Below are 13,489 nucleotides of genomic sequence, written 5' to 3'. Positions count from 1 at the left end.
GTCTAGTCCAGAAATATCATGAGTTTCTGATCTACGCGCTGCCATCATCAGAATCAGGCTGTAAAAACTGATCCCAGTCCAGCTCAAGCCTGCCGTACCAGAGACTGTGTGGTTGGGAAGGGCTGCAGGTCTTTGGGTTTGGGAAGTTTGGGAATCAGGTCTTCTGGGTTCACATTCACCTGGACAAAGATAGAAAAACAGGGGCAATATTGGAGTTAAAACAGATTTTAAGACATGCAACATCTGTTATTCAAGAAATAATGAAGGGCAGTGCTCAGTTTCATCATTTCAGTGTGATTGGATTGTGAAATGTTAACTTCTTAACCCGCACCGGTTCGTGGACGGGGGGGTTGACGGAAGTGGGGGGGAGTGTACTTTTATCTACTTTTGTTTTATACAAAATATTCAATCAACTATCACAAACTATGCATCATTTGAAAGCTAAAACACTCAAGATTCATGTTCTGAACTTGTTTTTGCAATAAATACACCAGAGAGGAAAGGGTTAAATGAAACACTAAAGGACCGGCCATGTAAACATTAGAAAAATATCAGCGTTACTCATCTTTCATCTCCTGTCGTTCAGATCAGATCGGACGAATCCAATAAACACCCGCATACATCTCTGTGTAAGAGTCCATTCTTCAAAATGCATCCCACTTTTTAATCCAAAACAACGAAAAAATAGGGAAAAAACTAAAAATCCTCCGTTGTTTGCAAGAGAGTTTTGAGTTAGCGTGATCAATCATGTCCATTTTCAATGAAATATCGATTCTATTCCGTGTCTGGCAAACTCCCCCTGCTAGAATGGCTTCTCCCACGTATTTTAAACCCTCCCCCGTCTCTCTCCTTCAATCAGAGACTCTTCTGGGATGCATCATATAGAGGAAGTGCCTTACAGGCTTGGTGAGCTGTCAATCATTGCGCCCATGGTTTTCGTTGGATAAAGGCACTCGGTGCCCAGCCAATGCCTTTTCAACAAAGGTTTGATTGATGGACTTAGTAACCAATCAAAAGGCATTATCTTGCGCAGTTTGCGTAAGTAGGCTTTGGTGAATACTGTTTGCGCGCTGGCTGCACGTTCTCCATGGCGCAACTGCAGTGGAGCGCGCTGTCTCTCACTGACGCTTCCCATCAGCTAAATGAGTTTTTTACACTTTGTAATCTCTGTAAATAGTTGCTTTAGTTTTTCAGTAACTGTTTATCCATTATAATTAGTAGTATATTGCAGTTTATTGCAGATTTATTTGAATGAAAAACTACTCTTTACAATAGCAAATGTTCTGAAATAAATGACCTTTTTGAAATGACGCCTAGACTTTTCTTGACATAAAAGCTCACAGAAGCTACATTACTGAGAGAATCATCCTCATATTTGAATCATGACATGATTAGACATTCAGTTTTATATTTAAGTTATTTTCAGGCTCTTAACATTAAATTATAATATTTTTTTCCCTAATTGAAAACAAAAAACAAAAAACGTGAGTCACTTACATGTATATTTACATGTATATTACTCTGTTCCCATATTACTTTGAGTTATTATGACTCTTGGGTAGCAATATTTCAAGTGTCTAGTTTAAAATAAGACCAGGTTTATGAATATAGACCATAGGGTTTAAGAGCTGCAGACATTTTCATTTAGGTATATCGTTTTCAAAAAATTCCACAAAAATGGGGCGCTTGTTAAGAGGTTAACCTGTTAATATTAACATTTTTAAAACATGTTTATGTGATAAAAAAGTTATTATATTTTAAAGAAAAGTTATGACAAAAGTAAACTTTAAAGTGAAATTTCCATTTATGCAAAGAGTAAATATTGTTAAATATTAAATATAATTTTGAATTTGTGTTTCCTAAAGAAGTGCATTTCTGATATAAAAATAAAAAACGTTTTGTAACAAATTATGAAATTGGATAAAATTAGAATGAAATAGTTACATATTTATTTTATAATTTATTTAATTTATATTAAAAAAATAAATAAAAAAAATAAATAAATTATATATAAATATATATATAAAAATTAATTAATAAATAAATATTGATCATGCCATAATACTACTTTATATTATTTATAAAAAAAATATATCATTTATAGATAACGTGTGTGTGTGTGTGTGTATGTGTGTATGCATGTATGTATAAAATACACTACTGTTAAAATGTTTGGGGTCCATAAGAATTTTGTTTTGTTTTTGAAAGTGCATTTATTTGATCAAAAATACAGAAATACAAAAAAAAAAAAAAAAAACTGTAATATTGTGAGATATTATTCCTACTTAAAATAACCGTTTTCAATGTGATTATAAATGTAACTTATTCCTGTGATCAAAGCTGAAAAAAACTAATCTTACTGATCCCAAACATTTGAACAGTAGCATGTAATATAATAATATATATTTTTAATTATAAGATTCATAATCATTTTTTTTTTTTTTCAGCAGATCATCTCCAACAACTAAATTCAGACGATGTAAGAGATGTAAGTCTCTGAGGAACAAAATTAATCAGATTAATTATGAGATTTTTTTGGGGGGGTTATTTCATCATTCATAACTCTGAAGTGTGCCGTTTCTGTACCATTGATGTCACCAAACATTGTTAAATATGGACTGCAGAGTTTGTTTGTACGGGACAGGATGCAGAGGCGTCTCACCCTCATCTTACGCTGACGGGGACACAGGTACAGGTCGAGGCAGCGCTCGAAGCGCTCGTGAATGAAGCGCGAGTACGCGGGAACGGCCCGCAGGCAGGCGAACTTCTGCGGCAGGAAACTCAACTTCCTGTCCTCGGGGTCCTGCTGCTCCCATGCCAGTCTCTGAACAAAACACACAAAACAAACGTTATGACAACTTTGACAAAAGCCGGACTAAAGAACAGGTGCAGTCAAAATTGGGGTCAAAATTTGGTTGGTATATAAAGATTAACTTGCAGAGGGGATGCACGTGTTCCCACGGAGTTAAGTATAGCATATGTAAAACATACGCAAATGACTTATAGGCAAATTGTACAGGCCTAATGGAGACTGAGCTGAGGCACAGGTGTGAAATGATCTGGGCATTATTTAGCCAGTGACATTTTAAAGGAAGAGTTCATTTCCTCGCACTCATGTTGTGCTAAACCTGTACATATGCTTCTGCAAATCTACAGATCATGCTGCTCTGTTCCAGTTCACACTGACCAAAGATCAACATAAAAGCTGTGCATGTGACTTCCAAATCTCCTGAAGTCATATGATAGTTTGCGTGAAGAAAAGACCAAAATTTAAGTCATTATTCACTTATTATCTTCTCTTTATGTGCTTAAGAGACGTTTTTTCCTAGTGCATAATTTACATTTATATTTTTATACGATGACATTATAAATTAATGTATTTAGCTTTTGCATAAAGACTCGTCCTGAAAGCAAGTGAGTCTCAGTTAAACATTTCAGACTTAATAACGTGAGTTTATGCACATAAAACAGATGGAGTTAATACATTCATTAATATTAATATTTATTATAAATATAAAATTATACATATAAATTTGACATTTACATTTTTTTAATCAATAAATATATTTTAATTAAATGTTTTGTTCTTGTGATATTTAGTATACAATTTAATACATTTAAATATTAATTATAATTTTAAATATATTAAATATATTTTATCTATAATATATTTTAATGAAATATTTGTTCTTATGTGTTAAATTCATTAATCAAACTTAAAACTGAGCATTAAACAGATAAAAGGCAGCATTAATTTATTGATAGATTAATACATATTTTAATAGGAAAATATTAATATAAATGTATTTTGTTTTTTATATTTTTATCTAAAAATATATTTTACGTCAAATTTGTAAAATTTTCACAGTAAATTTTGATTCTAAATTAACCATATTTACATTAAATCTTACATGTAATGAAAACAAAAAAAATATTATATATATACTATGACTAAGAAAGGGATATCAAAAAGTCACTTTTACTATGTTTTTTCTTCATATAATTGAATTATAGAAATAGTTGCAATTTGAAAATGTCGTGTTTAGATTTAGTTGCACCAGGTTTGATGTTATTGGTACGTGTTTTGAACAGTGGCTGTATGAAAAATTACCATGCACCACAGATGCATCATATTTTAAAAACACACCTCTTCCTCTGACAGCAGGTACTCTGGTGGTGGATTGTATGACTCCTCGTGCCCAGGAAGTTTCATCTTGGGTGCTGGGATGTGCATTTTGTGGCGTCCCAGGATGCTGTTGGGGTCCTCCTTGGCCCACAGGTCGTAGTACTGCGGGGTGGTTTCCTTGGGTCTGCGTGGCTTGATCCAACCCATCTTTATGGCATGGACCAACTTCCCGACCTAATAGAGAGAAAGAGAGAGATGGATGCAGTGACGGTACAGTAGAGAGAAAAACACACACACAGTAACACATCATTGTCGTGATTGAGAGCACATGTGTACGATCATTACTCAAAACACTCGTTGCACACGTCGCCGGTTTACTGCAGGAAACACATTACATATAGTGACCGGAATCAGATGGAATATCTAAAGTGGGAATCTTATTTTTACCGAAACGTTCGCAGGTTTGATTTCTTTTCAGCGTCCAATTTCAGATCCCCATTATGCAGGCGTTTCAGACCTCTTTCCACTTTAAAAACTATGTGGGAATCATTATTGGTAACGCAGCACAGCTGGGAGCAGTTAGGAGACGAAACATGACTATTCTCATGCCGTTTCCTTTTCACAGTAAATATACGCTTTCACCATAAACGTAAAACGTCAAGGTGTGACAAGGACAGCCAAACTTACCTTCTCTTTCTCGATAAGCGAAGGAATAAAGCTTCGTTTGTCCTGAGGCCTGTTGGTGACGGGGTGAATCATCACTTCGTTGGAGAAGAAGTCGACGGCAGGCTAGGAAAACAAACAAGACGCAGAGAATCAGAAAGAGGAAAACATTATGGCAAAGTAAAAAAAAACTATTACTATCCGAGTGTTTAAAAGGTGCGGTAACGAATGTTTTACACTTAAAAAGAGGAAATGAAAAGTAATTTGAAAAAGAAGCCAGTGAACACTCTAAGGGTGCTTTCACACTTGGTTTGATTGCCTGGTCCGAACCGGAGTTCGACTGCTGCCCCCTCCCCCTTTCCCCGCTGGACAGTGTTCAGATTATATTATTTGGGTCCGAACTGCGGTGCGTTTGCGTCAAAGCTGCAGCTGTTTGACGCCCTCATTGGTAATGACGGCGAGCGAGAAGGCGGCAAAATGCATAGCGTTGCTCACCTCACTTTCATATTTTTGATTTTGAACCATTGGTTGGGTTTCCAAAGCTTCAGTACGAAACAACACTTGCATCTTATCTGCCGCGAATGTACGGAAAATGCTCTAAAAAGAGCGCTGAAGGAGAGCAGAAATGAGATTTACAGCTCTCTACTTGCAGCACGTCAGTCATGCTCGCCAGGAAAATGAGTGAAACACATTTTTATCAAATCATACGTCATTAATAGCGGTTCACTTCCACGATTTAGTACGAACTAGGGATGCACCGATCCACATTTTTTCACTTCCGATCCGATCCCGAAACCTGAATTTGGATATCGGCCGATACTGATACTATTCCGATACCAGAGCTGTGTTTGCTTTAATATTATTATTATCATTATTGTTGATTTTATATGATGCTGACATAAACTCCGCTCAACAGGCAAGTATGATATGAACATAATAGTGACCCAAATTATCACGGTTATCAATTTATATTTGAAAATCAACAAACAAAAAATAAATCAAGCAGCTCTAAGCACTTTTTTAAGCTAGATTCTGTGGGATTTCCTTCCTTGTAATGGCCGTCGTCAATGGCAACGCATAATGCATAAATCTCTAATATTATATCTGTAAATATATTCTCAAGCAATATTCTCATCAGTGTTCTATCAGCTATGACACATTTAAATCTAGCATATTTTGTGTAAGAGCCCATACAGTATTCTAGTGAAATAAAGCATATATTTTCATATGATTTGACAGTTTATTTGATTAAATATCAAAAATCCAAAAGGTGTGCATCATACCCAACACCTAGATGAACACTTTACAGTCAGTTTTATGTCTAAGTCATTCTCTTCAAATGCCATTTAAGTTAGAAACGTGTATAGCCTACCAATGTTGTAGCCTATGTAACTTTAGAGACGGTCCCTAGATTCGCGAACGTCAAGCCAACCTAATGCCAGTCATATAAGATGTGCGCTGTGGTTCTGCTGTGTTTTGTTTGAAACTATTTTCGGTGCTGAAATATAACAAAAACTGTCAATCACTGTATGATGAATTAATCTCCTGCGTGCATCGCACGTTTATCTCTGCTTGAGTGTAGATTTCAGCAAGTGAGAGCCGCGCGCGCTCTGAACAAAACTCTGCTAATCTGAACGCCTCTGATTATTATATTCATAAACTCAATATAAACACGTGTGATTGGTTATAATGCGCAACGCGATTATAACAGATGGCTTTTGAGAAGACCATAATAAGTTCAAAGTGGCTGGTGTGAGTGTTACACAGCCGAAATACACGCAGATGGCGATTGTCAATGTCAAGCCTTAATTTTTATCTCTTAAATGTCACCCTAGTCTTGTCTGCTTTTTTAAATGTTTGATTGCGTTCGTTGTGTTGTACGACGCGAGGGAGCTTCCACCTCTCTTAATTACGGTTTTGCAAAAATTGTCTTGCTCTGCGGTGTTTCCAGTGTGAAGTATTTCCACACAGCTGATATGTTGGCTAGCCACAATGCTGCTCAATGCTATCCTGCTGCAAACTGCGGAATGGATTTCCTGAGTGGGGTCTCATAAATCTGTGTCTCATTGAGCCGCGCCTCCGTTCAGGAAATCCATTCCATAGTTTGCAGCCAGCTAGCAGACAAGCCGGCGGGAATCACTTTAGGAAAGCGCAGACGTGGCTAATGGATATCGGATTTCTCCACAGGTTGGATCGGGAAAATCCGATACGTGAATTAAGCTGGTATCGGTCCCGATACCGATACTGGATCAGATCGGCCCCATCCCTAGTACGAACCATACCGGAGTTCACATGAGCCGTACCCCAGACCACCCTTTTAAAGCGGACACGGGTACGGTTCGCGGGTGCACAACCGAGTTCGGAAGACAGCGTTTACATCATCCAAACAAACCGAACTCAGACGTCAATCGAACCCGGTTGCGCACCAAAAGTGCTCGTGTGAAAGCACCTTAAAGCACAGCACGCTAAAACCCCAAATTAATCTTCCTTGAAAAACTTCTGCTAAAAAATAAAGCAAAAAATATAATAAAAATAAAGCTGCGAGCAGCGATGACGGGCCCAAGCCCAGTGGCATCAGCGCAACTGTGCACAGCAGGCAATAGGCATTTAAAATGGGAAAACATAGAATGATCAAAGTCATCTGAATTCACCACATTAACTGCAGCAGTTGGTGCTGCTATGACCACAAACCACAACAGCCACATCTATGAGATCAATTTTGTTTAATTAATTAAAAATGTCAAATGATGTTCAAATGTCATTTTCAAATGAGTGCAGAATACTGTCCGAATGCTGATGTATTATCCTAACACTTATCTTCATGTGTTTTTTGACCTACCTTAGCTACCGTTTGTGCACCAAAATCATGCTTTTATTTCAATATGTGTGGTATCCAATAAAAAAAAAAATTATTACAAAATTGTTCACTAGTTTATATATACATGCATACATACAGTACTGGTCAAAAGTTTGGAAACATTACTATATTTATATGTTTTTGAAATAACTGTCACATGAACCTTGACCAATTATGTTGGAAACCGTTGTTTTGCCTAATAAAAAGTTTAAAAAGAACAGCATTTATTTAAAATATAATTATTTTGTAACAATATACACTACTGTTCAAACGTTTGGGGTCAGTCATTTCTTTCAGTCTTTTTTTTGGAAGAAATAAATACTTTAATTCAGCAAGGATGTGTTAAATTGATAAAGTGATAGCAAATATTTATATTGTTAGAAAAGATTTCTATTTTGAATAAATGCGGTTCTTTTCAACATTTTATTCATCAATAAATCCTGAAAAAAGTATCACAGGTTCCAAAAAAAAAAATCAAGCAGCACAACTGTTTCCAACATTGATAATAAATCATCATATTAGAATGATTTCTGAAGGATCATGTGACACAGAAGACTGGAGTAATGATGCTGAAAATCTGCATCACAGTAATAAATTATATTTTAAAGTATATTAAAATAGAAAATAATTATTCTAAATTTTAATAATATTTCATAATAGTACGTTTTTTTTCGGTGTTTTTGATTAAATAAATGCAGCCTTGATGAGTGATGACTAGTGTTGCACGATATACCGGTACTAGAAAAGTATCACGATACCTTGCTATTACAAATGGTACGATATTACATTTTATTAGTACCGGTACTTTAAGAATGACAGCACTCTAATAAGAGCAGTATTTCTTCATTTGTGTCAATGTGTGACAGCAGGAGTGAGGACGTACATGTGTGAGCTCTGCTTCCACCGTTCACTAAACATTGGAAGCAGAACAGTCAAATATATACGCGCAGTGCATGACAAAGAAAGCAATAGATGCATGAGAAAATAAAGCCCAACGTGGTACGTGCTCACGCTGCCGGACTCTGACCTGAAGCGCCCGCTCACGCCTTCCACTCAGACAGCATGCGATCGCAATATGTAAAAATGCACGTCCTGGCGTGAGAAATCTGATCTGTTACAGTGGCGGACCTAATATTCTGTGTAATGTTAATCAAACAACAAAAGAAAATAGAAAAATCACCCCATGCGTGACTGAATAACTTGAATATATTTATTAAGAATCAGTGTATAGTTAATTTATAGAGTGAAGACTATGCAGTTTTTTGTTATACATCTGATTATTTAATATCTTTCTTGAATGCTACTGTTAAAAAGGCAGACTGTAGCTGAAAATAAAGCCCTGTTTTTGTCATTGTTGGTCATTTACTTTTTTGCTTATTGTTTATATATTGAATTTATTATATTGAAAATATAAAATTACATTTAAAAAAAATATGAAATTACTCGTATCATGAAATAAGATTTTGGTCATCCCACCCTGTTCAGAATTGTGAAAGGATAGTGAATGTTAACATGACTGATAATAATGTGATTGTTGCAAACATCTCTGTAAGGATGTTCACACTGGCATGTAGTTATTATTATTATTATTATTATTTTTAAATAAAGAGGAAGGAATGGTCAAAAAGCAGGGCAGGAACACGCTGGCCAAGTGTGCTTTAAGGGTTTAAAAGTAAGTTCTGTCACAATATTCACTTACTTTTACTTTTTTTTTGCCATGGTATCGATTCCGTATCGGTATCGAGGTATTTTAGTCTGGTATCGTATCAAAGTCATAATTTTGGTATCGTGACAACACTAGAAGAGACTTCTAGTAATGTTTCTAAACATTGACCGGTATGTGTGTCATATAGACCTGTCACGATTATAAAAATAATCGTTTGATCGCGATTAATTGGTCTAATCGCGGTCATTACAGGTGATCGTTATTATTGCCCACTATTAGAAGACGCAAGGGGGCCCTGTAGTTAGTAGCGGGAAGTTCGGATCATTTTACAGACTCGGATCTTTGAATCTCGTTCAGCAAAATGAAAAAAAAAAAAAAATTTGAGTCATTTCAGCATAACAGGAAGAACGAAAGACTCGGACCCCGCGGAATGCGAACCTCGAAAGATGAACTAATAATTTCTCTTTCCGGTTCTGACAGCATAGTCTACTATAGGACTGACAGGAAGAACGAAAGACTCAACCCGAACTCGAGGGATGAACTAACATTTTCTGTTTCATGTACAGAACCTATGGGATTTTGCGCACACGCGCGGCCAACAAAATGAACGGATCACTCTCTGAGACAACTCGGTAGTCCCGAGTCATATTAAGAATCATTCGTTCATGAACGACGTACCTGCAGCACTCTACTTCTACCGGTCTCCCTCTGAATTCATTACGCTGAGCATTACGTTCAAATTATATTGCCCTGTTGATTTCTCCATCCTGAGTTAGAGCAGCCCAGTTATTCAACAAAGATGGATTTAGTTTCAAAGCCGAAAACGACAACGCCAATCAACATGACATCATGGCTTTGCTTAACTTTCTAAAGCCAAATGGCGTGTTATCTGTACGCATTTTGAGCTATCCGCGTGTATGTCTACGCTGTGTGATTCCGCGTGTATGTGTACGCCGAAACAAACCATAATCTCCACGTGTATGTCTACGCAGTGTGATTCCGCGTGTATGTGTACGCCGAAACAAACCATAATCTCCACGTGTATGTCTACGCAGTGTGATTCCGCGTGTATGTGTACGCCGAAACAAACCATAATCTCCACGTGTATGTCTACGCAGTGTGATTCCGCTTGTATGTGTACGCCGAAACGAACCATCATCTCCGCGTGTATGTCTACGCCGTGTGATTCCGCTTGTATGTGTACGCCGAAACGAACCATCATCTCCGCGTGTATGTCTACGCAGTGTGATTCCGCTTGTATGTGTACGCCGAAACGAACCATCATCTCCGCGTGTATGTCTACGCCGTGTGATTCCGCGTGAATGTAAATGGATTTATAAACATACTAAATTATGTTTTTTTTTTGAAAATGTAAAAGTGCAGAATGTTTCTTGTGATGGGTAGGTTTAGGGGCTTAGGTTTAAGTGTGTGTGTGTGTGTGTGTGTGTGTGTGTGTGTGTGTGTGTGTGTGTGTGTGTGATGGGTAGGGGCAGTGTAGGGGGATAGAATGAAACGGCGTTGATAAACACGTTAAAAAGCGATTATGCGTCTTGATAGCACTCCAAAATGGCATAGCGAATTGGCGTGTCATACATAGGTTTCCTTTAATTTCCAAGTTGGCGAGAAAGTAGCCTACATGTGCATATGTGCAACAAGTACTGCTTCTGAAAGAATGTTCAGTACAGCTGGCAACATTGTCACCCCAGTTAGATGCTGTCTTAAGCCAGAAAAAGTCAACATGCTAGTGTTTCTTTCCCGTAATCTACCAAGCCATTAAGGAGCATGATTGTTTTTATTTCATAATTTGATTTTTATGGCCTGTTCTGTTATGGTCATAGTTTATATTTGTGATTCATTGTTTCTGTTATTTACAGAATTTTCAAAGTTGTAAAATATATTTATATTTTACTTTAGTTTGGAATGAGATATTGACAGTCCTTTATGTGTTATGGTAAATTTATGGTGATTGTTTCTATTATTTATACTTTCATATACATTTTGTTTCTTTAAATGTACACATTTCTGAAAGATACATATTTTTCATTGATTAAATTACTTTAATATTTAAAGGCTTTAAGTGTATTAATGTGTTATTGCAAGTGACAACTTACAAGGGATTCAATTAAATAATCACAACAATTTGTATGACAATTAATCGACAAAGCCCTAAAACAGGCAATTAATCGCCAAAGCCCTAAAACAGACAATTAATCGTCATAATCGCAATTATTTATTGGACAATTAATCGTCAGCCAAATTTCATAATCGTGACAGCCCTAGTGTCATATGCATTATTTAAACATATATAAAAACCGAACCAAACCAAACAACTTGTGTTCTGTTTAATTTGGCAACGTGAAAATGAGAACATGTGGCCGATCAACCAGACGCAACAAGTCCCAGTCAGATGACAGGTGGCTTTTTCACGCTCACAGTCTTTAAAGCCTGTCTGAGGTCGACTAACTGATCACAGACAGACCCAAATGTGGAGTGACTCACTTCCTGTTTGTGCCAGAAGAGTCGGCGATGCGCAATTAGCACTGATGCTTGTAAAGTGAAGCTGCTAAACGACGGCCATGACACCATCCAGACTCATTACCTCCTGCACAGGTCAGACGGCTAATTGAGCTTGTGTTAATGCTTCGTTACTTCATTCGCCGGTGGTGAGCGCAGACTCGGGTAAATGAGAGGAGTCATTCGACGAGCTTCATTTTTTCCCCCATCGTGCGCTGGGGTTATTATCTAGAAGCCTGTTTTAAGAGGTTTTTTACAGACCAGACTGCAGATGTTGAGGTGACAAATTCTGTTACTGTCGGATCTGCGTTGAATCCAACACCAACAGAGCGGAAAACCAGATCGAAATACCTCGTATTCGTTGAAGTTGACGTCACCGAACTTGCCCTGCTGCAGACGGTGCACGAGGTCCACCTGCTCATCCGACAGACGGATATCAGTGCCGGTCATCTTGTCTTGGACGGTACGCCTAGTAATGACAGACGAATGAGTGAATGACCAATTATAGAGGTTGAATGACTTTAAATGAACGTTCCAGACGCTCCTCACCAGTAATCGGGATTCTCCATCTTGTCGAGAAACTCATCCAGCTCATCTTTGTTTCTGATTGGTTTAAAGATCTTCTTGCCGTCCAGGTCGTATCCGATGTGGGGATAGTCCTTGTACCACTCCATAGGGATATTGCCGACCGTGTTACGGATGTCCTGTGAATAGAAAGAGAAAATAGTAAAGACCAAAAGGGAAACTCATCGAGTCTATAACTACCAGATCAACACCAGGGAATATTTTTCATTGCTCTAAACACCTGCAGTGAAAGACTGGTTACTATCAAAGCAAGTAAAAAATTGCATTCATCTTAGTGACGCCCATATACAGCCATTTCCTGTTAAGCTCCTGTCAGAAAGTGACAATCACATACCAATATTACTACATTGAAAATCTTGGATTGTTTCATTTAAAACTCGGATAAAAGTTATGGTTTCGCAGAGAAACCCCCCCCAGAAAACAATTGAAGTAAAAAAAAAGAACAATAATTTATGATTATAACGCTATTAATATATTAGATATTATATTAAACCATTTAAAATTCAAACAAAATCATATAATAATTATATTAATATAATAGAGATATGATTAGTGATCTAGAAATATTACAGAATCATAAGCAAATATAAAATACTATTATATATATATTATATACTTAGTTATATTTCATATGTACAATTATATTAAACAACAAAGATATTAAATATAATAAAAACAATAATTATATAAATATAATAGAGAAAAACAAACAAAGAAAATATGAAAAACAACAACAAATATTTATGATTAGTCATCTAGAGATCGTACAGAATCATAAGCAAATATAAAATATAATTATATTTATAACATTATACATTATTTATATATATATATATATGTGTGTGTGCGTGTGTGTGTGTGCGTGTGTGTGTATGTGTTTGTGTGTGTGTGTGTCAGGATTTTTTTTTATTCAGGTAGAGAATTGCAAGCAAATATAATAAACCATATATATAAAATATTATATTAAACAATGCAAAACAGAATTGTATTCTTTCTATATATCCATTCATCCATCTTAAATATTATATAACTGTTATTAATATTAAAGAGAAAATAGAAAAACAACTGAAAACAAATG

The 13,489-nt window shown here is 36.4% G+C and overlaps 1 protein-coding gene across 1 annotated transcript in view; it reads right to left on the bottom strand.

The window, feature by feature from the left end:
• bop1 (BOP1 ribosomal biogenesis factor) overlaps positions 1-13,489 on the bottom strand; it is a 105,249-nt gene that overhangs the window by 22,281 nt on the left and 69,479 nt on the right. Inside the window, exons 4-9 of the mRNA XM_079829862.1 lie at positions 12,376-12,530; positions 12,178-12,295; positions 4,814-4,915; positions 4,148-4,360; positions 2,663-2,824; positions 99-179 (exon numbers count right to left, since the gene is read on the bottom strand). Of these exons, the coding sequence (XP_079685988.1) occupies positions 99-179; positions 2,663-2,824; positions 4,148-4,360; positions 4,814-4,915; positions 12,178-12,295; positions 12,376-12,530 (831 nt within the window). The remainder of the gene's footprint in view (positions 1-98; positions 180-2,662; positions 2,825-4,147; positions 4,361-4,813; positions 4,916-12,177; positions 12,296-12,375; positions 12,531-13,489) is intronic.

This window comes from Gobio gobio (assembly GCF_949357685.1).
Source record: "Gobio gobio genome assembly, chromosome: 11".
Classification (NCBI taxonomy): Eukaryota; Metazoa; Chordata; class Actinopteri; order Cypriniformes; family Gobionidae; genus Gobio; species Gobio gobio.
The sequence above is the reverse complement of the archived record's forward strand: the minus strand, read 5'-3'. Positions and strand labels throughout refer to the sequence as shown.